Source organism: Besnoitia besnoiti, chromosome I (genome assembly GCF_002563875.1).
Source record: "Besnoitia besnoiti strain Bb-Ger1 chromosome I, whole genome shotgun sequence".
NCBI classification, from domain to species: domain Eukaryota; phylum Apicomplexa; class Conoidasida; order Eucoccidiorida; family Sarcocystidae; genus Besnoitia; species Besnoitia besnoiti.
Genome location: NC_042356.1, coordinates 4,571,086 through 4,595,869, shown reverse-complemented (window position 1 = coordinate 4,595,869; position 24,784 = coordinate 4,571,086). Strand labels below are relative to the sequence as shown.

The window sequence follows — 24,784 nt, the reverse complement described above, 5'->3', positions numbered from 1 at the left end:
GCCTTGCAGAGAAGAAAGATCACGAGGAAACGCCGCTCTCTTCCTGCTCGGGGTCGACTCTCAGACCAGTGTACGTACCGCCCAAAGTCGGCTGGCGAGCCGGTAAGACGCCTGATGCAGCTGCGAAGAGAAGAGTGAAGAAGCGTACGACGGCGAATTCCCCGAAGCACGGGCTCTCTGTGCGCGGGCGAAGTCTCCCTGCCTCGGACTGCGACTCGTTTGAAGGTCTCCCGCTCTCCTTTCCGTTCGTTTCTTTGTCGTCTCGCGCGACGTGCTCGCCGGCTTCCTCCGTATCAAGGTGCGACCCTACGTCAGATTCTTCTCCACTTTGCTTTCCTCCCACGTTGTGTACTGACTCTTTCTCGTCTCCTTCTCTCATTTGTTCATCCTCGCGGGGGTTGTGCTCGACCGCATTTGCCGATCGCGCTGTATCGCGTCCGAGGGGCTTCCACGAGGCGGCCGTTTCGACCCGACGAATGAGGCATCCTCTGCAGCCGTCGAGCCCGCGTTTCGCGGCGCCTGCTTGGGGCGCTTCTTCATCGTGTTCCCTGCGGAACTTCTCTTCTCTACCTGCCTCGCTTGCTAGAGCAAGAACGCGGCCGTCCGGCCTCGCCGGCTCGCGCTCACGACTGACGATGCTTTTTTCATCGTCGACTTTTGCACAGCCGACAACAATCCCTTCGTCATCGTTCTCGCCTGTCTCCTCCCCGACGTCGTGTGCAGCCTCTCCGTCTCTCTCTCAGGATCTCTCTGAACGTCCTCATGCGCCGTCTCCTTCGTTTCCCGAGCAGTCTTCTTCTCCTTTCTCTTCGCCGCTTGCGGCCGCATCGGACGTGCCTCTGTCGTCTGCTGTCCCGAGCTCTTCTGCGCACCCTTCGTGTCCAGTTGCCTCGTCTTTGACTCCGCGTGAATCGTCAGTTTCCGCCTCCGAGGGTGCAAGCTCGCGTGGGCATTTCGCCGCCGCTTGGCCCTTTCGAGATGCGCTCGACGCGCTGGAGGCGCAGGGTGTGCATACACTCGACGAGCAGGCGCGGACTCTTGGATTCGCGTCTGGACCGCATTTGGGCCTCGAGACGCTTCGGCGGCTCTCGCCAGAGCAAGAGAAACTGGTTTTTCACTGGCTACTGACCGGCGACCTGGGCCCCGCGCCGGCCGCAGACGCGACTTCTTCGTCTCAGCCTCCTCAGTCCACGCCTTCCCAGGACTCCCCTCTGTCGCCTCCTTCTGCATCTTCGCCGGCGCGCGCGTCTTCGCCGCCCTCGCTCCCTGCGTGCGTGCTGAGCTGCTTGCACATTCTCGAGGAGGAGCTGCTGCTTAAGGGACTAGTTATCTCGGACTTGCCGCGCGACGTCTTCTTCTCTCACCTTCGTGATGCGGCGCTGCCGCAGGAGATCGCCGCTGAGCAGGCGGAGAAGAAGCAGCGGCGCGAAGCCGAGAAAGCGAGAGGGAAGAAGCTGAACGGAGTCGACTGGAGCAGACCGCAAACCCCGGGGGCGCTCTCTGCGCCTTCGCGGACGCGGCCGACCGAGAAAACCGGTGTGCATACACCGCAGCGGGGCTTCGACGGAGAAGCCCGCGAGGGGGAGAGAGACCAGTCGAGCGAGTCAAGGCAGGAGCTTCTCAATTCAGCGTGGGTGATGGCGCGGAAAAAGGAGATCTACGGAGACAACCCATACCCGTTCCCGCTGCGCTGGACGCTCGACGCTTCGTCTTCTGTGCCTCCCTCTTCCGCTGCGCCTCAGCTCTCCGCATCGGCCGCGCCGCAGCTCTCCACATCGGCCGCGCCTGTCTCTCAGTCCCTCCTCCCGTTTGTTCTACAGGAGCAGCCTTCCTCGAGTTCCGCGGAGGAGCCGAGCTGCATCTTGGAGAAGCGCCAAATCATTGTGGAGCGGTGCGTCTGGCAGCGCATGCTCGAGGAAGTCGACCAGCAGAAGTCATTCCTGTCCAGCGCCGCCTGCTCCGTCTCCGGCTCCTCCTCTGCGGCTTCTGCATCTGCGTCTGAGGCTGCGGCGCTGTCTGGCGGAGGCGGAGGCGCGAGCGAGCCGGTGCCGGCAGACCGCGGCATCTCGAAGCGCGTCTGGTGTTTTTGGGTCAACGAGATGCGCACGCGCATCGCCGCCATGCAGGCGGAGCAGAAGAAGCAACTCGATCGCTACGCGCGCAAGCTGAGCTCGGAGGAGGAGGAGGACGCGGCGTCGCCGGCAGTCCGCGCGGGCGCGCCAGCAGCAGAGGAGGCGGAGGCGGAGTGGGGGGGTCGTCGCAGGCGTCAGGGAGGCGACTGCGAGGCGAACGGCCTGCAGAAAGACATTGAGTCCGACAAGACGCTGCTGCCGCTGGATCTCGACCCCACAGTGCTCGCGCTCATCACCGCGCGCACGGCGGTGCAGCTCATCGTCGTCCCGACGGCTTCCTCGGCAGTCGTCCCGGGTAAGAAAGGCCGCGCCGACGAGGTCAAGCCCGCGCACGCTGAGGAAGAGCCGCTTTTCGAGGAGAGCGACGCGCAGGCGGTCGCGGAAGACGACGCGCGCGACGCAGAGAGCGCGGCGAAAGCCGAGTCCAGGATTCGCGTGGTGCATCAGCCTCCGCGGCGCGCCTCAGGGGACGGCACCGAGGCCGCGGCGACGACGAAGAGCGACCGTCCAACGTCCTCGGAGGGCGCCGAAGAGGGAGGAGAGGAGGACGAAGAAGCGGATGAGACAGTCGTGGCTGCGACAGCGGCGGCGCTGATTCAGAATCGGTCGCAGCGCCAAGTCCCGGTGACGCAGATGGCGCTGGCGATTGGAACTGCGGTCAATCTCGAAGTGAATGCCTTGCGCTCGGACCAATTTTTCCGCGGCGCGGACGCCGGAGGCGGCGCGTCGTCCCCGTTCGCGGGCTCGTCGTCGTCCTCGCGCCTCATCCTGCCGCAGCCGCGGCTCTTTCGGGAGCATGAGCTGCTGCAGAAGCGCGCACAGGGTAAGACTCTCGATCCGCGGGAGCGGCGCGAGCTGCAGCGCCTCCTCTCGTCGCCGAGCGGGCACCACGAGCTATGGGACATCAAGAAGAAGCTGCAAGTCGGCGGCCTCCTCCTCGGCGTGCTTCTCCGCCACGCGTTCGTGGAGGCCGACTACGCCGCAGCCAAGCGCGAACTCGCAGAGGAGCTCCACCAGAAGGAACGCGAAAAAGAGTGCATGCGCCGCGCCAAGGAGAAGAAACGCGAGGCCGAGCGAGCGCTGCGGAAAGCGGCCGGCGAGAACATGCCGCGCGCTGAATCCGAGGCAGCTGAAGCGGACGCGGCGCTCGCACAGACCGCGCACGACGAACCGGTAAGCGCCCACCCCAAGCAAAAGGGCTGAGGAGGGGCCGTGGAGGGAAACGGCGCGAGTGTAGGGCAGTTGGGCGGCTCGCGATGCAGCTGTAGCCCGGTGTGGCCGCGCAGAGGTCGCTGGAGAAGAGGCAGGAAGCGCGGCCGGTGAAGGCGAGGGTCGAAAAAGGGGGGAAGACGGCCTGTGAACGTCTCCGCAGGTCTCTGAACAGAGAGGCTCGCTTAGGCTTCCACTTGTCTCTGAGGTGGAAGCTGCAGACGCTGACTTCGCAGCCTACAAGGATGCCCAAGCTGGAGACACGCCGCCAAGCGGAGGCGAGACGCCGAGCGCGATTCGCCTCTGGAGCATAGACTCGCGCCTCGGGTGTAGTGGGGGTGTAGCGTTTTGGGTTCGCTTGTCGTGAGAAGCGTGCGTGTGTGTATCTGAGTTCGTTCTCGGCGGCTCTGTCTCCGGGGTGTCGTGTTTACAGCTCCCTGCGGCGGCGAGCATCCAGGTCGTCGCAGGCGGGAGGCCGGAGGCTGGGTCGGAGGCGGAGGCGCGCGCGAACAATCAGGCAAAGAAGGAAAGGCGCGGTCGACCCAAGCCGCTCTTCGGCACGGCTTTCGACTCCGAGGACTTCGCGCATCTCACAGTCTACCGCTCGCGGCGCTCCTTCAGCAAGGTGCGTCACAAGGGCGAGAGGGAGGAGGGCGACATGGGCTAGGGTCGTGGGTTCGAACCCTGGAGCTCAGCGCCGCGGGGGCATGCATACGCGGCGTCCTTGATTCGACTTTTCCATCGCAGGCCTTGTACGAGAGGTGCTCGCGAACGGCTCGCAGGCGTACACCTGTCTCTTGTCGTCTCTTGGGAGTTTGTCGTGTTGGTGCCGGCGAAGTAACACCCTTTGCAGCATGCCGTTTCCCTGTGAACGAAGAGGCCTGCCTGCCGTACGAGCCGACCAGACACTAAGGCCCAGCAGGGCGGCCGCGGCGTCCAGTCAATCGACGGACGCGTGCGCGGGCGACCGAGCGACGCCTGCGTTCTTGTCACTCGGCGACACGTCCGCGCAGGGAGTCAGCGATATTAAGCGACAGGGGCTGCAGGTGGTGCGGCCTTCAGGGCACGCTGGTTCGGTGTGGGGACGGGGTTCCTGTTTGAGAAGACTGTCGCTGCGCAGTTTGGCCGTGTAGTAGAAGCGAGTGCAGCGGTCTTCGCCCGCTGCACTCGTCTGCTGCGCTGGGCAGCCGATGAAGAAAGGCAAGGGGGCACATGCTGCCGAGCGAGAGGAGTGCAGATGGGTGTCGGTCTGTCGCGTCTCGGTTTCGTTCAGGTCGAAGTCCCTGCGTTTTGTCACAGGCTGATCTACAACGCGAAAACGCAGCGCTTCCTCGGCGTGATTCAGATGCGGCGCGTCTGTTACTCGCAGCTCGTCTCGGGGGAGAAGTACACTTCTTTCTTCGGCCCCGGGAAGAACCGACCGCCGCCGCCCTCGCGGCCGGTTTCGGCGGCGGGCGCCGCGGCCTCGCCCCTGTCTGCCGGCGGCGCTCCCGCGGGCGGCGCCCAGCCCCCGAGCAACTTCCGCACACTCCCGTCCGCAGGCGGGGGGCCGTCGCCGTCGTTTTGGCTCTTTCTCAAGTATTTGCCGATGATCATTCCGCCGCTGCCGTGGGAGGGCTACTCGCAAGGCGCATATCTGATGCTGCGCAACTCCTTCGTGCGCGCTGTCTCCTACGGCGAGGTCAAGTCGACCAGCAAGCCCTCCTCTAGGCAGAAGGACGAGGAGGAGTCTGACCTCGAAGACGAGGAGAAAGCTGAAGAAGACATGAGCGAGTCCGCGGCGTCTGGGGCGGAGGTCGCGGCCTATGGCGACCAGGGGGTCAGGAGCAAGAAGCCGAAGCGAGGGAAGGCGGGCAAGGCATCTTCCTCCTCTTCGACGAAGACGGAGAAGATCACTTTTCTGGGCGGCGCAGGCCGCGCGAAGATGGCGCGCGACTTCCACGCTTACGACACGACGCTGCCCCGCGCAGTGGTGTCGGCGCTGGGCTCTCAGCCGTGGCGCATCAATAAGGACGTCCTGAGCGTGATGGAGGCCGCGTGGGAGCGCGGGCTCGAGCTGGGGCGCCTGCCTTCGCGAGACAGCAGCGCTCTCGAGGAGGAGATTTTGCGCCTGAAGCAGCTCGACAGCGAGCCGCGCCGCGCGGGCCTCTCCGCGGCGGACGCGTCCGCCGCGAGCATCCGCCTCAGGCACCTTTTGCAGCAGGCTGCGAAGCTCCAGTCCGAGCGCCCGTCTTTTCTGCTCAAGTTGCAGGTGGCGCGGTGCTTCCAGAATGTCCAGGCGCTTTACTTTCCGCACAACATCGACTTCCGCGGTCGCTGCTACCCGCTGCCGCCGCATCTGAACCACATGGGCGACGACGTCTGCCGCTCGCTGCTGGTCTTTGCGCAGCCCAAGCCGCTCGGTCCAACCGGCCTCGGCTGGCTGAAGGTGCACGTTGCGAACTTGTTCGGCGTCAACAAGCTCTCCTTCGCCGACCGGCAAGCCTGGGTGGATTCGCGTCTCGACGACTTCATCCAAGTCGCGAACGACCCGCTGCACCCGCGGAGCCTGCAGATCCTGGGTCAGGAGGCCGACGACCCCTGGCAGGCACTGGGTGCGATCCTCGAGTTGAAGAAAGTCGTGGATCACGGCGTCGCAGACAGCGCCCAGTTCCTCTCGAGCCTGCCGATTCACCAGGACGGAAGCTGCAACGGCCTCCAGCACTACGCCGCGCTCGGCCGCGACCGGCGCGGCGGCGAGGCGGTCAACCTCGTGGGCGGCGCCAAGCCGCAGGACGTGTACACCTTTGTCTTGGAGGTTGTCAAGATGCGGGTTTTCGCGGACGCCGCTGCGCAGAGCGTCAGCCCAGACGGCCGGCAGCCGCTCGAGAAGACGCTGGCGGCGCTCCTGATTCAGCACAACTTGCTGCAGCGGAAAGTCGTGAAGCAGACGGTCATGACCATCTGCTACGGCGTGACGGCCGTCGGCGCGCGCGACCAAGTCACCCGGCAGCTCGAAGACTTGATTGGGGAGACTGTCGACGCGGCGACGCTCAAGAGCCTCGGCGTCTATCTCGCGCGCGTCGTTCTCTCCTCGATCGGCGAGGTGTTTGAGAGCGCGATGCGGCTGAAAAAGTGGCTCGACGAAGTCTCCAAGATGCTCAACCGCCTCGGCCTGCCGGTCTCCTGGTTTCTCCCACTGATCCACTTCGGCGCCGAGCAACCCTACCGCTCGGGAAAGGCCCTGGAGGTGAAGACGGTGTTTCAGACGCACATCGTCCGTGTGGCGGGCGAAGACACGCCGACGAGTGCGTCCAAACAGAGACTCGGATTCCCCCCTAACTTCATTCACTCGCTCGACGCGACCCACATGATGCTCACCGCGCGCCGCTGCCTCATGCCCAACCCGCCGCCGCTGGTGCCGCCGTACTTCGCAGACCTCCCCGCCCTCCCTGCGCTCGCCGAAATCGACGCAGCCTCGCGGGAGCAAACGTGGGCGCCGATGGCCTTCGCCGCGGTTCACGACTCGTACTGGACTCTGGCGGGCGACGTCGACCGCATGCGCCGCATCCTCAGGCAAGAGTTCGTTCGGCTTTACTCGCAGCCTATCCTGGAGGAGTTCTACGAGGGCCTCCGCGCCAGGCTCGGCCGCGTCGCCGAGGACTTGCCGCCGCCGCCCACCAAAGGCTCGCTGGACATCACCGAAGTCCTTAACAGCGACTACTTTTTCCACTGAATCTGTGTGGCTGGCCTTTAAGCCGTTCCCTCCGGCGCGGTCTCGCGTGGCGTCTCTTATTTTTGTTTCCTTCTGTGCGTTTCGAGTAATCATTCCTAGACTTGACAGGCGCGTGTCTTCCTCTCCATTTGTATAGGGCTTGCGCAGAGCGTGAGCCTTCTGTCGGAGTCGTGCCCGTGTTCTGTATTGCTTTCGAGTCGCCCGAGCAAGTCGTGCTGTTTGACCCGAGGATCGATAGGCTGGCTGGCAGCGGCCTTCGAGGCGTCGCCGTTGGGTTTAGAGGCTGCTCGGATCGTTTCTAGCCTCCTCATGTTGCAAGGGGAACTTTCCAGCTACGACTTCTACGTCAAGCTTTTCTTCATTGTAAACTAGTTGTTTATATCTAGTTTTTTTATTTCAGATGGCACAACTGTTCTTCGGCGGCTCTCGGAAGCGCCTGCTGCGCCGTTTTCGCGATCCGCTGGCAGACCTAGCCTTTCTCACAGACATAGGAATGGGGCGGGCCCGACACACCGCACGGAAGGCTCTTTAGAGGCTGCGGCATCAGTGCTTCAAGCGCGCGCTACCGGTCAGACTAGCATCTGAGAAGTGGTTGTCTCTCGCTGTTAAGATGAGTGAAACAGGAATCCATGTATTGCGTCGACAGTCGACAGCGTAACCGATGCGGAATAATCTTAGTGCTTAGCGCCACTCAGCCCACCTGCGAGTTCACGCCGGATAGATCCCGGGATTAGATGCGTGACACGCCGTTCGCAAAAACGTTGTCGGCGGCGCATCGCTTATGGAACCGCGGGCCGCCATGGCAAAACGGAGCTCGTCTGGAGATGTCCTCCGCGCCCACTTCGGCGGCTTCGGAGTTGCTGACACGTTGAAAACACACAGCCTCGCCGCGGGCAAAGTGTTTTGAGGCGCTTTCATTCGAAAAGGAACTCTTATAGTCCCTAAGTGAGCGAGATCCGCTGCAAGACAGTCGCACGAACAAATCCGGTGTGACGTAATTCAGATGGCAGAGGTTACTGAAACCCAACACTTTTAGCTGTCTTCAGCAGTCCAGTGGGGTGGTGGTGTGCTGCAGTCATAAAAACTGATTGTCTGTATCTTATGGCTGCAGTTGTCCTCAGTATCCTGGGAACTACCACGTCTTTGTTTATTCGATTGACAACATTCTGGAGACGTCCGCTCTCGGCCGGCTCGTGCAGAATGCAGAAAAAAAACTTCAGCAGGATTGTGAGATTTCATCGCGTCGTATTCCGGTCTCTTAAGGAACGCCCATCCTCGCAGCGATCATTCGCACACGAGCGACTCTCAAATAACTCTAGCCGCCTACACATTTGTCTCTCAGTGGATGATCACGTTTCCGTGTCAACGCACACGTTCAACATAGCCGATGAGGCAGTGCCTTTACTTATCAGGAAATTGAAATCCAACACTGTAGCTGTCTTAAACAGGCTGCGAAGCGAGGAGGAGGTGGCTGAGTTCAGTAATCATAAAGAACGTCAGTGTGTGGGTGGGAATACCGCCAGTTTTGTATTCGCGTACAGCAGCTTATGTGAGTATAGAGCTGGGTTATGGAAATTAGGGTTTGTTCGCTAGTCGCTGTGTTCGTCCAGACCATCAGGAATTTTTCTCAGCGACAAAGGAGTCTGATTTCAGGTTGATGCAGCGCGCCTCCGACAGCGGTATAGCAGGTCTCTCTGTGATGTATTTCTGTATCGATGCATTGGCTAAATGTTCACTGGCATGTCGCATTCATGATACGCACGCCGCTCAACGTTCGCTGTGCCGTTCAGCGTGCGAGCCGAGCCTTTGTTGTTTTGAGATCTGTGGAGTTCGATCGATTGCGCAGCAGATGTCTCGCAGAGAGTGTTTCATGTGCATGTACCGGTTTATTCGCGGCGATCTGAAGCGAGGCACGCCTTGATTGGATTGCTGCGTCTTTTTCAAGTAACTCGACACTTCGTAAACCCATTCAGCGTTTCCTTTTCCGGTTTGCCTCGAACGATGAACGCGAGGCTACCGACACCGGCACAGACATCTTGGCACGCCTATACATCGAACGCATACATGCGCATGCAACGGCACGTAGTACGAATCTAGAATGGAGTCAAATCTGGAATGGAGTCAAATCTGGAATGCATTCAGCGGCCTCACGAGCAGATTCTGGCACAGAGGAACGGCCATGAAATAAAACCGTGAGACTTACAAGCGTATGGGCGCCGTGGCGCGCGCACCTGGCAACAATGCCTCTTCGAAAAAAATCGCGAATGACACCAGTCGCAACAAGCCTAACCTACCGTTGTCTACGAATACCTGCGTTTACACGGGGATATAGATATACATATATATATATATACAAGTTGGACATCTCGTCCAACAACTCCGGCAACACCTTCCCTCCCTTAGATCTGTCGATGCGTCTCCGCCTGCGCCGACCAATACGCACGCGAATCCAGCACCGCAGAGAACGCGCATTTTTGTAGTCAAGAGAAACAACTGCGACACTCAACCGCAGCAGCTCTGTATCCGTCGGTCGTGACTCCATCAGTGGAAACAGTGACTCCGCCGCTAAGTCTTTCCGTCGGTTCGGTGCGGGATCCTCTTCACTCGTGCCTCGCAGTGACGGCGCCATGCCTCTCGTTCTCCCTCTCTCGAACCCTTCTCTCAAGTGCCTTGTGCGTCTCTAGGTTCTCGAAACGTATGGACTCCCGCTTCTGATTTTGAATTCCGCGTTCAGTTTGCCTCCCTGCTCGGCTGCATGGCGCGCTGTCTCTCCACGTCTCACGCCTCCTCAGCAGCCACCTGGCGTTTCGCGTCCTCCCCACCCCCCTCTGGCTCCTGAGGCGCCTGCGACATCATTTTCGATGAGTGTCGTCTCTTGAGCAGCAGTTCGTGGCGCTTCGCCTCCTGCTGTCTCTCTTGTTCCTTCAGCTGCTCGGCGAGAACGATCTGCTGAGATTTGAGTGTCTCGAAAGCCGCCCGCCTCTCCTCAGCTTCCTCGGGGTCGTCCGTTTCGCCTGCTTCTTCTGGCAAGCCCTCCTCCTCGCCCTGGTGCGCCTCCGCGCTCTTCACGTCTCGGCGTTTCTTGTCCGCGAGACTCCACTCGATCGCCTCGGTGATAGACGGATGCCGAAATGAAAACCCCGCCTCCGCGAGGCGCTGCGGCACCACGCGCTGCCCCCCCAGAAGTACTTCGTCAGCCAGACGCCCCAATACGAGCCTGAGAAGACACGCGGCGCATCCGCAGCGACGCAGCGAGCCGGAATGAAGCTCAGTGAAGGCGCGAACGCAAAACCAGAGACACGAAAAAAACAGAGCTCGCGACGACACACATCGCAAGCAAAGGGCGGCGTGGTGAACGCAGAGGGCAGAAGGAAGAGGTGCACCGCAGAAGGCACCGCGCGCCACGACAGCGACTCAGGCGAGGCACAAGGAGCCTCCGGCGGCGAAGAGAGGAACGGCAGCCATGTGAAGAGAGATAAACTAAACAATACGTGAATCGCAAAGCCGTGACAACCCCACCCCCTCGCGACTCTGGAGCGGAAGAAGACACGAAGAAGCGCGAACGCGCACAGCCCCAGACTCACCGCGGCAAGAAACAACCTTTTGCAGAGACGAGCGGGACGAGTTTTTGAATTTCAGTAGAAGGTATTGTTGTCACTAGAAGAAAAAACTTTGCTATATCGTCTCGCACATTTCTGGGCATGTGCACGCCTTCCGAGACTTACCGAAGAAGCGCCGCTGGAGTCGGCATCGTCAGGGTGAGCCACGCATTGGGATGGAGGACTTCGTGGAGTCGCGCAGCCAGCTCTGCGTTGCGCATGGGTTCCGGAGAGCAGACATTCACGGGGCCCTGCTCGAAGACGCAGCCACAAACGAACGTAGAGGACGGAGGATAGAAAAAGAGTCACTCACCACGTAAGACGCACCGCGCAGCGCAGAGTGGGACAGGGGTGGACTGCGTAAGCCTCGCCGCCGAGCGAGATGAACCACAACTGTATCGCGCAAAGTGTGTTCGGTTCAGATTAAATGGAGCCGGCGTTCTGTCTCTGTCTCCTGGCGTCACGCAAATGGCGGCGACGCTCCTTGCGAGAGACACAAGCTACGGACGGGGCGTGGTGCCGTGGTTGTGTCTTTTCTCGTTCTCTCCCTCTCACCTCGATGGAAGCTTGTTCTGCCTGGAGAAGGAAGACGATCACGCGCGCCGCGTCGCGCAGAGAGATCCACGACATCCACTGCTGGCCGCCTCCCAAGCGTGACCCGAAGCGCATTTTGTACAGAGGAAGAAGTCGCGGCAGAATCCCTCCTCGCGTGGAGAATATCACGCCAAATCTGCGCACACCGTGACACAGAGTCGACCCTGCTGGCGTGTGCGCAGGCGTCAACACCAAGCCCCGCGAGAGCCACGACGTCCGCGCGGAACGAGCACGGAGACAACTCCACACGTTCGGACACCTCGTTGCTGTCGCCGCATGCGACAGCAGTTCAATGACACGTTTTGAACGCGAACGCCAGCGTCCTCAGGTAGAATCGTCTGTCCCCCCTGCGTCTGACGGCCTCACTCCTTGCTCACTTTGCAGACGATCGCGCATGCCGCACGCGTCCTCAAACCGAAAACGCACACGGGTAAGCACAGACCGACATTCACGCGAATATCGCTAGCCTCGGAATCGGTACCTTAGGAAGACGACTCGGCATCCAGATGAGTCATCGTCGGCGCGAGGGGGAGTCTGTTTGGCGGCGTCATCTTTTTCCAAGTCTGCCAGCGGAAACGCAAACTCTCTGAACACAGCGGACTGCCGCGGCGCCGCCCTCGCCGCCTCGCGCTCCAGCTGAACAGACACCTCCGAGACAAACGTGTTGCCCCCACTCGTCTCTTCGTTGCAGATTTCGTCGCCCTTCTCGATGCCGTAAAAGCCGACCTGAGAGCAGACGCACCAAGGCAGAGAAAGCGACGACACAAGCATACACACGCACGCGCCACACCTCACAAGAAACATGCGCGAAGACGCGCGTCGCTGCTCAGACACATGTAAGTATACAGACATGATTATATATATGAGCAGGAATACGTGTGCATGTCGCTGTATATGTACGAAGAGAAATTTTCATTTCATATGCACCGACATGCAGATGCATGGATAGTTGGTGTGCATGTGCCCTTAGACACTATGCAATAAGTCTACGTACACATTTACAAAATAATTTTTTAAAAATACATTTGCATCAATATACGAGTTCTGTGTGAGTGTTTCTACCGGCCTCCCCCTGAGAACGGCAGCCACGCGCGCGGCGAGGCGGAAGGTCTGAACACGGTTTTCCAGGTCTCGCTGTCTCATTTTGAACTCTTCCCCCCTTTTCCAAATGTCTCCGTTTGCCTCCCCCCCCTCTCGCACGCGTCTCTCGCCTTACTCCTGAAGCGACGAAGAAATGCTTGGGAGGGCGTTGGAGTCGCTTGAACGTGTCTGCCAGGAGCTTGCAGCTGCGGACGCGGCTGTCGACGATTTCCTGCTTCTTGGCCTCAGTCCACGCGCCCAGAGACCTCAGCCACTCCTCACTATCCAAGAAAGAACGCAGGCGGCTCGTGCCCCAGCTCCCTGCGGCGGGAAGCCCCGCGGCCTCGGACGCCTCTGTCTCCGCGAGCTGGGCTCCAAGGGACGTCACCGCCGTCGATGTCGAACTCGCCAGGAGGGCGCGGTCGGGGGCGCGCTCGCCCGCAACTTCTCCCTTCTCCGCCAGCGGCTCGCCTCAGAAACAGAGGCACACAGCGAACCAGAACATGATAAATAAAAGTGTGGCGCGACCCCACGCCATCACCTCCGGCTGACAGGGCCGCAGCTGCATCCCCTAAACCAGAAGCCCTAAACTCTGCTGAAGAAAAACACCCCCAGCACCCCAGACGGAACGCATTCGCGGAAGTACTGCAGCAGCGTCTCACCCGCCAAATGTATGACGGCGTCCACGCCTTCGAGTTTCTCAGTTTCAATCCACTGGCCCGGAATGTCCCACAGGATATCATCTTCCTCGATGTCCTCCTCCACCGTCGTGCCTCGTCCGCTTCCCTTCTCTTCATTCGGAGATCCACTGGCGGCGCTCGAGCGCGTGGCTGAGTCCGCCTTCTCCTCTCCAGCCTGCGATTTCTGTCTGCCCTTCACGTCCGCTTCATCTCGTTTCTTCTCGTCTGTCTGCCCGCCCTCCTCAGCGCCGCGCATCACGCGCGCGGCATCTTCAGACGCCGCGTCCTCGAGGCGCTCTTTGGCGTCCACGAAGTCTGCGGAAGAAGGCAGAAACTCAGGACGCGGCGGCAGCCTAGGCCCCACCGCCTCAGCGTCGTACATCGTCGTCGACGATGGAGGCCGCTTGGCCGCGCCAGGGCTTCGCCGCGTGCGGATCAGGCGGCGACAGCGGACAGGGCGGCCGTTGATGCGCATCCACGGGTCTGACAGAAGTGGGGACAGACGCGAGCAAATGAGACAAAACCCATAGAGAAAGGCCCCGATAAAGGGGCCGCTCGGCAAGCGCCTCGATCGCGGGATTCAGCGGGCGTTCCGTGAAACCGACGCAGACGGCACAGAGGAAAATGCGGGGACACTGTGCTTTATGCGGGCCGAAGTGGCACAGCCGGAGAGGTTCGGACAGAGACTATCCGCACAGAGTGACGCAGCGGGAGCAGCACCCAAACAAGAGTGGCGCAGGCATGTCGCGCGGACAACTTACGGCGAAACATATCCACGAGGTAGCTTCCCAGCATGCCATGCGTGCCGCTGACGACGACTGTGAAGACCGCATCTTCGGTGTTCTCGGCTGAGCCCTCTCTACCGAGGAGGGAAGGCACTTTAGCCCCAGTAAGCAGATTCGAAGCCGCCCTGACGAACGTCGCCATTCTGTTCGCGCGCAGACGTTACTCGGACCGCAGGCGAGTGCAGAGTATGTATGCCTCCGAAAAACGAAAAAAATCGGGTGAAGACGGCAATGGAGCTGAAGAAAAAGCAAGGTCTGCTCGTTCTCTTCGGCGAATTTAGACCTTCAATCTTTCCGTACAACAATCGCAATGGTGTACATACACCTCAACGGTCAGTTAGCCGTTGCCCGGGAACCGCCACTTCAGCTAGTTTCCGAGGTAATTCTTGGGTATGAGGAAAAGAAGTCGTCCCTGGCACGTGCTTCATGTCCCTGAAAAAGAAAAAGCTGGAAAAGGGCCAGACTGCAACCTGAGGAAGGCCGCAGGTGACTCCGTTCACTGCCGCGTTTGCTCAAGCTTCGTCCAGCCCGCTGCGCTCAGCCTTTGCACTGCAACGTGCCCCGTGTGTCATAGCGCATTCACAAGGATACTCCTGCTGCCCTTGGGAAAAAACAGGCTTACTGTGAACTGCCGTCCATACCCTAGATCGTGCCCTCTCTCAAGGCGGAGAAAGCGGCACAACGCCAAGAAAACCGGCCGGAATCGACGCAGGGGAGCTCTGGGCGGGCGAGTCTGGAGAGTGTGCGCGACATACACCAGTCGAGATATTCGATGCATCTCCGTTCGCGCATCGCCGCTTTCATCCCTACAAAACAGAAGGAAAACCTCAAGCTGTAGCAAACAAGTCATCTCCGCTTTGCACAGCGGCAGAGAAACGGACTGCTCCACCAGAAGGAGGCTCAGTTTCCATTCGCTGCGTCGCTCTGGTTTTGGGCTGGCCGTCTCTCTGCGCTGTGTAATTCGCGGACGGACTCGCGGATGACGCGCTGTTCGCTAGCGTGCATGCGAGTGCGGCCACCTTACAAGTATGACGCACAAACGGGACGGAAAGTAAGCATTTTATCAGTACACATTAACATGTCTATCTGCGGAGGTTGGCCTCGACGCATGCATTTGTTCTGTTTTTAATTGCACGCCGCTCTCCTCTGTGGCAAGCGGCGCCACTGGGGTGTCTCCGCGCGTTGCCAGAGTCACGCGCGAGTTCAATGCAGCGGTGGCACAACCGCCGCCGTCCAGCAGACTCCGCCTGATGTCAAAAATGCTTCATTTTGCGTCGGTCTTCGCCTCCGAATCAACGAAGGGAACTGCGTGCCGGCCTCTAGCCTGGTACGGCCTCTGTGCACCGAGTCGTTGGGTACATGCGTGAAAGCTCCACCATCGTCTGTCGAAACGCACGCCTACATCCGAGCCCAGTCTCGCAGTTCCTTTTTGTCTTGTTTCCCCCTGCTCATGCGTTCTCCTAAAGCCTAGCAAGCGCACAGGAGGGCAGCTAAGAAGGAACTCTAGCGTTTTCTCGTGTCCTTTACCGCCGCAGGGTGGCGGAGAGCCGTCAGGCGCGCGCGGAAAACTCACTGGGGTGTGCGCCTTAAAATAGAGAAGAGGAGACTCCGGGGAGGGCGTTTGAAAAAGGGATTCTAGATCTTTAGAGCCCCGTGCGTGTGCCGCCGTCACAACCGATACACCCGCCTTCTCGTGAGGAGCGAGGCCGCCTTCTCACGCTCTTGCTCGTTTGATTGCCTGCTAGTCTCGTCCCGTGTTCCTTTTCGTCTCCGACCTCGCCTAATTGTTTCTCCGCCCACCCTCTGTTGTCGGTGATCTTTTCTTCGTCATGGTTAAGCTGTCATCTCCATCATGCCCTCTTTTTTTCGCCTGTTTTCCCCCGTCTTCGTGATTCTATCTTTTTGTCTTTCACTTCTCCCTTTTCGCATCTCGTTCGGTCGTGATTTGCGCCTTTCATCGCTCGTGGCGCTCTCAGTCTTGTGGTGCTTGTCCTCTACGCTGCTCTCGGCGCTTTCTAGAATTTTTTGAACTTTTTTTGTCTTGTTCTGCTTCGCCATGTCATGTGGCGAGGCAGGAGGCGAGCCTGCCGCCCTCTCTGGGCCTGCGTACCCTGGTGGGCAGGCTTCTCAGAACAATGGAGAGCAGAACAAAAGCCCAGATGGGGACGAAGAAGTCGAAATCACGAAAGTCGCAGAGACTGCCGAAGCGTCGCAGTTGAAGGAAGGCACCCGGGGCGCCGGCAGCAGCGACGAAGGGAGGCGGAACGCGAAGGCCACCGCGGATGCAGAGAGCGGAAGGGAGGCGAAAAATCTGCGGTCGACGCCGGCGCGATCGGCTGTGTCCTCCGATGGAGTCAATGGAGCGCAGTCGAGCGGAGAAAAGGACCCTGAACTTGGAAAGCGAGGAAGCCTTGACGCTCTCGAGGGGGAGAAATCTGGAAATCAGGAGGGGAACGGCTCACCGCATCTGACCGCTGCAGGCAGAGACGAGCACGAAGGAGAGGCGGAAAAGGCTGAAAAAGGAGGCGAAGCGAAGCCTCAACAGTTCCGGCTCAGAGTCAGATGTGCACCTTTCAATCCCGTCGTCGAAATTGCCTCCCACGCCACGTTTCAAGACTTGCTCGCGGCGGGTAAGTCTGAACAGCCCCCTCCCCCGAAGCTTTCGCATGTGTCTGCTGCGTTGTCTCTGTGAATCTCTTCGCCTCTGCTTTCTGTCCCTCCGTAATGGCTTACTCTGGTCTTTGCGACGTGTCAATGTCTCGCGCAGAAGCTGAAAGTTTTCTGAATCGCTCTTCTGTGACGAATTCCGCTCAAGCGCCGAGCTTCTTGGGTGCTGGAAGGGTTGAGGCCTGCTGTGGATTCGCGCGTGTGCTGCGTGGCTCGCCGAGGGACTTTCGCTCGCTCCCTTTCCAGTCCATCGCTTGGTTTTCTGCTGTATCGGCGTCCGTGCTGCTCCATTTTCTATACGAGTTCACGGCAGTTTTCGTTGTGATGCAGTGGCGAAGGCGACGCAGCTCCCTTACCTGGCAGACACCGACAAATTCAGCTGTAAGTGACAGCGAATTCGCCATCAAGTCCCGACGATAAAGGTAAATCCGTGGGTCGAGAGACACAAAGGAAAATGAACTAAACAGGGCGCTGAAAGTCCGCTTGCAGCCAACCAGGAGGGCAGAGGATCGAAGAAGCGAGCAGAGTCCAGCAGGGGACAGTGAGGCCTTGCTGCGTCTCTTGCGGCATCACCGGCTCGCCGGCTTTCGCTCGTAGCGAAGAAGAATGGAGGGACCTGCTTCGGCCGCGCCAGACGCGAACAACTTGCTCCCTGCCGCGGGTCTGTCGCGTGCCGGCGGGTCTAACGGTGGCGCGCAGCAAGAGGGCACCACAGGAGGTGTCTCTGTCGGTGTGTTTGCCTTCGCTCTGCAGTGCTTGCAGGCTTTCCGCCGAAGCGACTAGAACCTGGCGCCGACGCGCGGCTCTCAGCCTTCCTGCAGGACGGCGAAGTTCTCACTCCCGAGAGGAAGCGAGCGTCGACTGGTGAGAAAAAACTGCCGATTTTTCCGCGCCAGTCGCTACTCATGTCTAGTGCGTATCGCAGTCGCTCGAGCAGGCGATAGGCAATAGGCATTACCGCAGAAAGTGTGCCGAGAGAACGAGGCATTGTCTCTCGCGTCTCCGCGACTTGCCTCAAGTGTCCGCTGTGTGTGTCTTTGGGGGCGGCAGCCGCTCCCTCTGTCGCCTTCGCGGCTCCTTCCCGCAGACGACACGCCGCCCGTCGACCTGCGCCATTCTGGCGGGGTGCGGCGAACCGCGGCCTCGAGGCGGACGGCTTTGTCTCTGACAGCCGGACAGTGCGATGCTACTGGACCGCGCCTTCTCTAAGAGCTGCTTCGCTTGCGTTGGGTTTCCTGTCGCAGACGAGGCCTCCGTCGCGGCCGCCACGCCGACCCGCCGCGCCGAGGGTCGCTCATCGCCGCGATCAAGCAACATCCGCACGCTCTCGCCTGCCTCATCGTCGTCTTCATCTCGCTTCTCCGGTCGCCGCGAGCCCAGATCGCCCGCGTCGGCGGCCGCCGGCCCGCGAGGGACAAGGGGAGGACGCAGGGCGCAGGCGCATTCCCTGGGCAGCACGGAGGAAGAAGTCGCAGAGAACCTCGTTCGCCTTTTCGTAAGTTTCTGAACCGCGTCCCCCCTGCGCGTTTGCAGCAAACAGAGCCCGAAGGAGGCAGCAGGTCGTTCTTGTTATCCTCCTCGCTGGGCGCAGCTCGCGCTCGCTTTGAATGCCGTTCTCCGCCCGCCGTTCCTGGGAAATTTACGCTGGCCGTTGCGAGTTCGATGTGGCGCCAGAAACGTCAAGAATTCAGGGTCGAGGACTGCGACCGCGGTCGTTTTCCTGTCTGGCCTGTTTGTTGCGGCCTCGCGTATGCCCCCCGCAGGGGCTCCCGAGGAGCCCACACATCTTCATATTCATACACGGATATATATTTATATATATAAATATATGTACTGCGTCTTATCACGGTGTCATCCATTGGCACTTAAAAGATGCGATATATACTACATCATCTCTGCGGGATTGCCTGTCCTCTCTAACTCAGCTTGTTTCCTCAGTCTCTGTCTCTGCCGTTGCATCTTCTTCGCGCTGCACGGTTTGAGTGCGAGTGATCGACGCTGAGAGTCGCGTCTTGTGTGTCGTTGTGATTCGACACGATGCGCCACGGAAAGGGCCTAGCTTCTACGGGGTTGCGCAGGCGCAGTCTCTGTGTGAGGCGCGGCGTGTAGGCCCTCGTAGCGGGCTCGCGTGGGGAGTTAACGCAGTTTGACAAACTGAGGGATATGTGCGGTCTGAAATTCCGTGAGCGTCGTTTGCAGCTGAGATTTGTGCGACGCGGCGGCTGTGTGTCTCATTCTGAAAAGCACGCAGTTTTCGTCATATCGATGCAAGCGCTCATGTGGAGGTCATGTTCGCAGACAGACAAAGGAACCTCCGCTGCAGAGCGCGGTCTGAGGAAGGCTTTCTCTCTCGCGCTTCATCAGCGTTACGGTGAGATGCGTCTTCTGCAGTCCTCCTGCAGGTTGCTGCGTTCTTCTCATTTGGTTGCCGCTCGATGACGTTTCTAAACCTTCTCCGTGCCTCGCGCCTCTTCCGCCGCCTCCTCTCGTCTGTTCGCCACGCCCCATCGTGCGTACCTCTCTCTCTCTCCTCGTCGCCGCGTGCGTGTGTTTCGCTCTCCGCCTCATCATCCGCCCGTTGGAAATCTTCCGCAAGGTTGTGCAGTTTCCTTCGTCCGCGTCGCTCCCTGGCTCTGTCCGTTCTTGGCTTCTTCTTGTGTCGCCCCTGGTAACCCGCTCTGTCCCAGCTTCTCCGAATCTAAGCCGACGCGCTGCGGCGTCTCTGGGTGGTATTCGCAGACGAAGTCGCGGCGGACGAGAGGTGGGGCGCGGTGCAGGGGCGGCGCTTCGAGATCCGCGAGGGCCTTCCGCAGCCAGGGAAGTTCACAGTGGTTTTCTACGCGCCGGTCGCGGGACGCCTCGACACGCAGCGCACGGAAGAATACACCGGTAAGTCGCAGCGTCTTACGCCGTCCCGGCGGTGCGTCGAGCTGTCCATGTATCTCCGGCAGCGTGGCGCCGCGAGCGCCGCCGTGAAGGAGTCGTCAGCGCAGTGCGCGGAGGAAAGGGGAGACTGGACGTGCCGCGCCTGCGCGGAGGGGATCGGGCAAGCTGGAAAGGGGGACTCTACGAATCTGTTTAGATGCCTAGCTTGGAAAACCGACGCGTCCAGCGGAAATGGAGTTTCTGGCAAACGCCGCCGCAACAGGGACCCCAGGGGCCTGCGTGGCGCGTCTCACTGCGCGGGCCTAATTTCGTTTTTCTGCTTGTCAAGCAGTGGGCAGTGGGTTCCGCATCTTGATGGCGTGGCTCGGTAGAGTGAACGCCAGTGTTTTTCCTGCTGTCTCTTTCTCTCTCTGCGTCTCTCTCAGCGCTCCCGAAGCCGCTCGTGCTCATCGTCCTCTCGCAAGTCTGGAAGAGCGCCGAACAAGTCGACCGAAACAATTTGCGGCCCTACTACATGGCTCACGCACAACCCATGGTAATGGAAATAAATATAGATATATAGGTTAAATAACTAAATCTACCTATGAGCGAATGCAAGCATATACTTCACCATCCGTGGCCTTAATTATGTTTTTGTCGCCATCGTCCGTGATGCACGCACGTGGACGCCCCAGGATCGAAGGCGGCATTTCCTCGACTCTTTGTTGCCTCGTGTGTGTGCAGGTGTTCTGGAATATCGTGCGTCACTTCGACGGAGATTTCGGGGCGTGCTTCAGGGAGGTGTTCCCGGCGTTTGCGGTGGAGGAGCTGCTAGAGCGGAAGCGAGAGCTCTCTGAGAAGGTGGGAGGCAAAAGGAACCCTTTACAGTGTGTGTTTGTGTCTGTCTCAGCGATACTTGAGCGTGAAGGTGCGCACGTGATAAGTCTTTTGGAGCCCTCAAACGAGCTCTGGATAGTCCTGGGATGCAGCTGCTTCGATAAAAAAGACTTTCTTTTCATTGTCGGTGCGGAATTACGTCCCCAGTAGGCTTTTTACCTCCTTGTAAAGGAAATCTGCTTCCAAGCTACCCTTCTGGTTGTATACGTAACAACTCCACTCTTTTTCAAATTCTTTACTTCCAAGGATTCGGCGTGATTGGCTGATTTCCCAGCTCTCTCAAAGTGCAAGGCGTCCCTACGCTCGCAGCGAGGAAGCGGATGCGGGCCTGTGCTTCGGCCGACGCGCAGACCGAAGGTGGCTGTCTTCGCGTTAAACGGCGACGCCGGAAGGCGCAGCATGGCGGAAATGCGCCAGGGATGATGGAGCCTGCGAAAGGACATGGGGGGCGCGTCGGCGATGGAGCCGTGTCTCACCGCGTTCTGCCGCCGGTTGCTGTCTCTTTTTCTCCCGCGTAGGCCAAAGAGAACAAGCGGCAAGCTGAGGAAGCTGCGGCGGCGCGTGAGGAGAAACGCTTGCTCCGCGAGCAGCAGAGACTGGCGCGGGCCGCGGGCGTGAAGGCGGCAGTCTCCTCGCCGAATGCGGTCGCCGCGTCGCCCGAGAGGGGCAAGCAAGGTTTGAGCGCAGGGCGCGCAGAGGGAGAGACGCTGGCAGCTGAACAAGCCGCGCGCGAGGCCGCAGAAGAAGAAGAGTCGAAGGAGGGCGACGGGCGGAGTGTCGAGAGAGCCGCTCTACCGCCAGTTGAGTGCGTCACTGTGGACGATGACTCCGCAAGCGAGAGTGCAGCCGAGGCGCAGGCGGCCGCTGCCGCAGGCGATGCGCGGGAGCAAGCAACGGCAGCGGGACAGCACGGGGCGAAACATGAAGGCCGAGAGGAGGAAGCAAAAAACTCAAACCAAAAGGAGTCGGGACGAGAGCGACGTGAGGAAACCGAGCTAGAGGGGAAAACCCGCAGCGCCGATCGCGCGGAGGACGGAGAATCGCCATCCGCAGTCTGCGCCGAAAAGACTGAGGAGAGTCCAGCGCGCGCGGAGAAAGCGAATGACAGTGAAGACGGGCGTGGGCGAGTCAAACAGGAAGGCGACGCGACACTCGAGAGGTGCGAGCGCAAGGGAGCCGAGAGGCCAGACAACGCGGGTGGGGCGAATGGCGATAGGGGGACAGAGAGGTCACCCGCTTGCGCGCCGAAGAAAGGAAAGGCTCGAGAGTCCGATCCGGCAGTGGCGGCATCGGAAGCGCCTCTGCCGCGAGCTACGAGTTCTGAGTCTCTCCTCGCGGACGCTCAAGAGTCCGCATGGATTCCGTCCTCTGCAGCGGCCGCACCATCTTCGTCGCCGCCCACGTCTCTCCCTGCGCAAGGCGAAGCGTGGGGGTCGCAGGATGCGCCGGCAAAGGAGACGAAAACAGCGCTTGATGCATTCCGCGAGAGTTCAGTCGATGCCCAGCGCCCGGCGTTGACGCAGGCACAAGGTGGAAACGGGGGCGGGAGAGAGGAGGGAGAGAAAAGCGCCGACGCCGCTCAGGAGGATGCCGCGGCCGTCGAGGCTGCGAGCGAGGGGACACCAGCTCGCACCGAGGAAGCAGACGCGCCGGCTGGCGTGGAGAGTGAAAACAGAATCTCTTCTGCGCTTCGAACGCCGAGGAAGCGAGGCCTGCCAAACGACGCCGCAGCAACATCCGGCCGACTGGGCACCGCGCTTCCGCGAGTCATTGTCGCGTGGGCTGGTGGTGAGGCGGTGGCAGACGACGAGCTCGATGGCGACTACGTACAAGAAAGCGAAGAGGAAGAGGAGGACGAGCTCGAGGGAAGCAGGCGGCGAAGAAAACGACAGAAACGACAAAATGGACGCGAAATCAAGCAGGCGGCACTCGCGACAGGGCAGCCGCGCGGTGTGGAGCCCAGTGACGAGACACCGAGCGCATCTCCCGCCGAGCGGCGCGGCTGGCGCGGTCGCAGAGGGCAGCTGACTTCGCCCTCTGAGGCCGAGGCGCCTGCGTCTCCTTCTCAGCCTTTGCCTGCGTCTCCTGCCTCGGCAGCGGCTGAAGGCGAGCCGGCGAAGGGGCGACAGGCGCGGGGCGGGCGTGGAGCGAGAGGAAGGGGTCGAGGCGCTGCAGCGACCTCGCAGAAACGCGACGCGACGCAGCAGAATGAAGAAGAAAAACGAAAGGAGATGGAGCAAAGAAGGCGCAACTTGGCAGCTGCTGCGGAAGCTCGCGCTTCCCAGCAGGCCCCTTCTTCAGCCCGAACGTGAAGAGAACGTGGAGAAAAATCTAAGCAGTACATGCGGAAGTGAACGTCGCTCTGCAGTGGGTATTTTCCGTCGTCGCGTTTTGCCATCGACGCGCCTGTGGCTCACCGGCTGTGTTTCTGTGCTTGCTATTTCGCTGGACACTCGAGAAAATGCATGCGAAGACTTTTCTACACTGCCGACATGGTACCAAGTTGAACGACTCTGGAGTGTAGCTCTAACGAGAGTCGAGAACCTGTTTGTGGAAGTGCATGGGAGGAGCGGAAGGTTAGACTAGGGGAGGATTGCGAGGTACGGATTCCAGACACTGGGAATAGAGTCGCCGAGAAAGGGAGACTCTAGGTGCCGACAGTGTTTTCGCTCAAGAATCCTGCGGCTCATCAGCTTTAACAAAAACTTTCAACTACGTCTTGTGTTTCTCTCCGGGGCGCGCGCGTTAGCTGATGTCGCATGTGTGCGTTGCTGCATACGTTTTAGAGGCATGACGCGCCTGTAGCGAGAGTCTATCACCTTTGCTTGAGCTTCCGGGCGTGGCAATCCATCGCACCACCGTCGTGAAACGAGGAAGTTGCACTGTCAGCGAAGACAGGAAGCGCTTGAGAGGGCGGGCGCGGGGACTCGCGTGTAGAAGCTGCGGGTTGCGATATTCTGAGAAAAGCTGTCAGTCTTATGCGTAGAATAATCCACGTGTGGAATTCTACATCGAACGCCAGCGCGGCGCAGCTTGTGCGCGTAGACAGTCTAAAGACAAGGCGAGCGCACTCGGCTAAAGAGCATTCCACTGCGTTTAGCCAGTCGCATGCCACAGTGCAAGAAGTCGCTGCTAAAGTTCCTTAACCTCTGTGGGGCTCATTCGTCTAGTATTGCGGATACGGGCTGTTTCTTCCCAACAACAGACCACGTGTAAGGGTGTAACGCAGTTTTGCAGATTATGTGCATGTCAGATGGCCGTTTCAGTACGCAAGTCAAAAGAGCGAACCGGACCAAGGCAAATTCCAGGGAATCTCCACACCGGCTCACTCCGAATTTCTGCGTTTCAAATACACGCTGGATACCACTATACTACTTGATGCGCCTAACATGATGGGCATGGAAAGCACAAGCGAGCTTGGACCTTTTCTGTAGAAACCAAGCATGAGGCGGCTCTACTGCGCTGCGTGCAGGCAGCACAGATGTGTGGAAAGAGTGAAGTACGCTGAGGTCAACTAAGTCCGACTTCTTGCTACACCGTCAAAAGGGGCTGATGGGAGGGGCATCCGCAGGCATTCCGCCAGGGCAGCCGAATGGACAAGAACTTTTCTCATTTAACAGGTGCCGCTGCCCGCTGTATACAATTTACATTCCTCCTCCACTGCGATTCAGCGAGTCGCTGCTTCAGCTTGGGCTCGGAATGTGTTGCGGGGGATGGAGAGCCAGACTTCATACGTCACTTGCGCGGAGGAATAACCGACGGCAGCGTCGACGATCACGTTGAGGCATATCGGAATCTCATGACCAAGTGGAGCTGGGACGCCGCCTCCTTAAAACATCGCCGTATGGGAATTACGAGTCTTGACGTGCTGTGGCAGCGCGTGTGAAACGACGAAGAAGCAAACTGTTGCGTGAACGGGTAGCGGTTGGCTGGCTTTCCATCATCAGTGACTGAATTAGGTTCCCGTTGTCGCCGAAGTTCCGCGAGCGTGTTAGAACAAAAGGGAATTTTATGGGAATTACGGCGACAAAGGAGGGAGCGCTCAACACCGCGACGGAGGCTTGCTAGACAGTTTATGATGGCAACGAAAACCGTATCCCGCGAAGAAAAGGTACCTCTACAAAAGACACTCGCGGTGTCTGCCGCTCAGCTCGCCAGATGCGCCTCTCACGCCAAGGTCGCGCATGCGGGCGGGAAAAGCGTGCGGCGACTTCAACGCGCCGACATTGACTTTGTCGCTCTTTCGCTGTGCATATTTCACAACATGGACGCGATCCCCTCCGCGTGTTGTGCTGAGAACGGATGCTTCCTTCCGCGAAGTGGAAATTTTCGACTGGGGTTCGGTTGTGTCTCAAAGCCGCGCCGAGGCTCGCGGTGTAGGCCACCCTCTTGACGCGCTTCACCGAGTTGCGCTGTGTGTGGAGTTTCTTTCCGTTTGGAGATCTTCCGCAAGCCGCGGAGAAAGTATATGTAACCTTTTTCTTCCCCAAGGCTCCTTTTTTTTGTCGCGGTTTGTTGGGTAACCGTTTGTCCCTCTTGCCGCAGGTGACCCTCTGGCGCC

The 24,784-nt window shown here is 59.7% G+C and overlaps 3 protein-coding genes across 3 annotated transcripts; 2 read left to right on the top strand and 1 right to left on the bottom strand.

The window, feature by feature from the left end:
* Positions 1 to 476: 476 nt before the first annotated feature.
* BESB_006680 (DNA-dependent RNA polymerase) lies at positions 477 to 7,056 on the top strand (the record flags this gene model as incomplete). Its single annotated transcript, XM_029359423.1, has 3 exons — positions 477 to 3,305; positions 3,859 to 3,966; positions 4,615 to 7,056. The coding sequence occupies 3 exons, from the start codon at positions 477 to 479 to the stop codon at positions 7,054 to 7,056; spliced, it is 5,379 nt and encodes a 1,792-aa protein (XP_029222336.1).
* A 2,778-nt stretch (positions 7,057 to 9,834) lies between these two features.
* Positions 9,835 to 13,936, bottom strand: BESB_006670 (NAD dependent epimerase/dehydratase family protein; the record flags this gene model as incomplete). Its single annotated transcript, XM_029359422.1, has 8 exons — positions 9,835 to 10,273; positions 10,782 to 10,906; positions 11,211 to 11,385; positions 11,731 to 11,975; positions 12,466 to 12,800; positions 12,992 to 13,226; positions 13,269 to 13,492; positions 13,771 to 13,936. The coding sequence occupies 8 exons, from the start codon at positions 13,934 to 13,936 to the stop codon at positions 9,835 to 9,837; spliced, it is 1,944 nt and encodes a 647-aa protein (XP_029222335.1).
* A 1,914-nt stretch (positions 13,937 to 15,850) lies between these two features.
* BESB_006660 (uncharacterized protein) lies at positions 15,851 to 22,535 on the top strand (the record flags this gene model as incomplete). The annotated part of the gene is made up of 9 exons (XM_029359421.1): positions 15,851 to 16,424; positions 16,792 to 16,842; positions 17,215 to 17,373; positions 17,706 to 17,956; positions 18,760 to 18,832; positions 19,201 to 19,350; positions 19,773 to 19,882; positions 20,071 to 20,187; positions 20,742 to 22,535. 9 exons carry the CDS (start codon positions 15,851 to 15,853, stop codon positions 22,533 to 22,535), a joined length of 3,279 nt encoding a protein of 1,092 aa, XP_029222334.1.
* Positions 22,536 to 24,784: the final 2,249 nt, after the last annotated feature.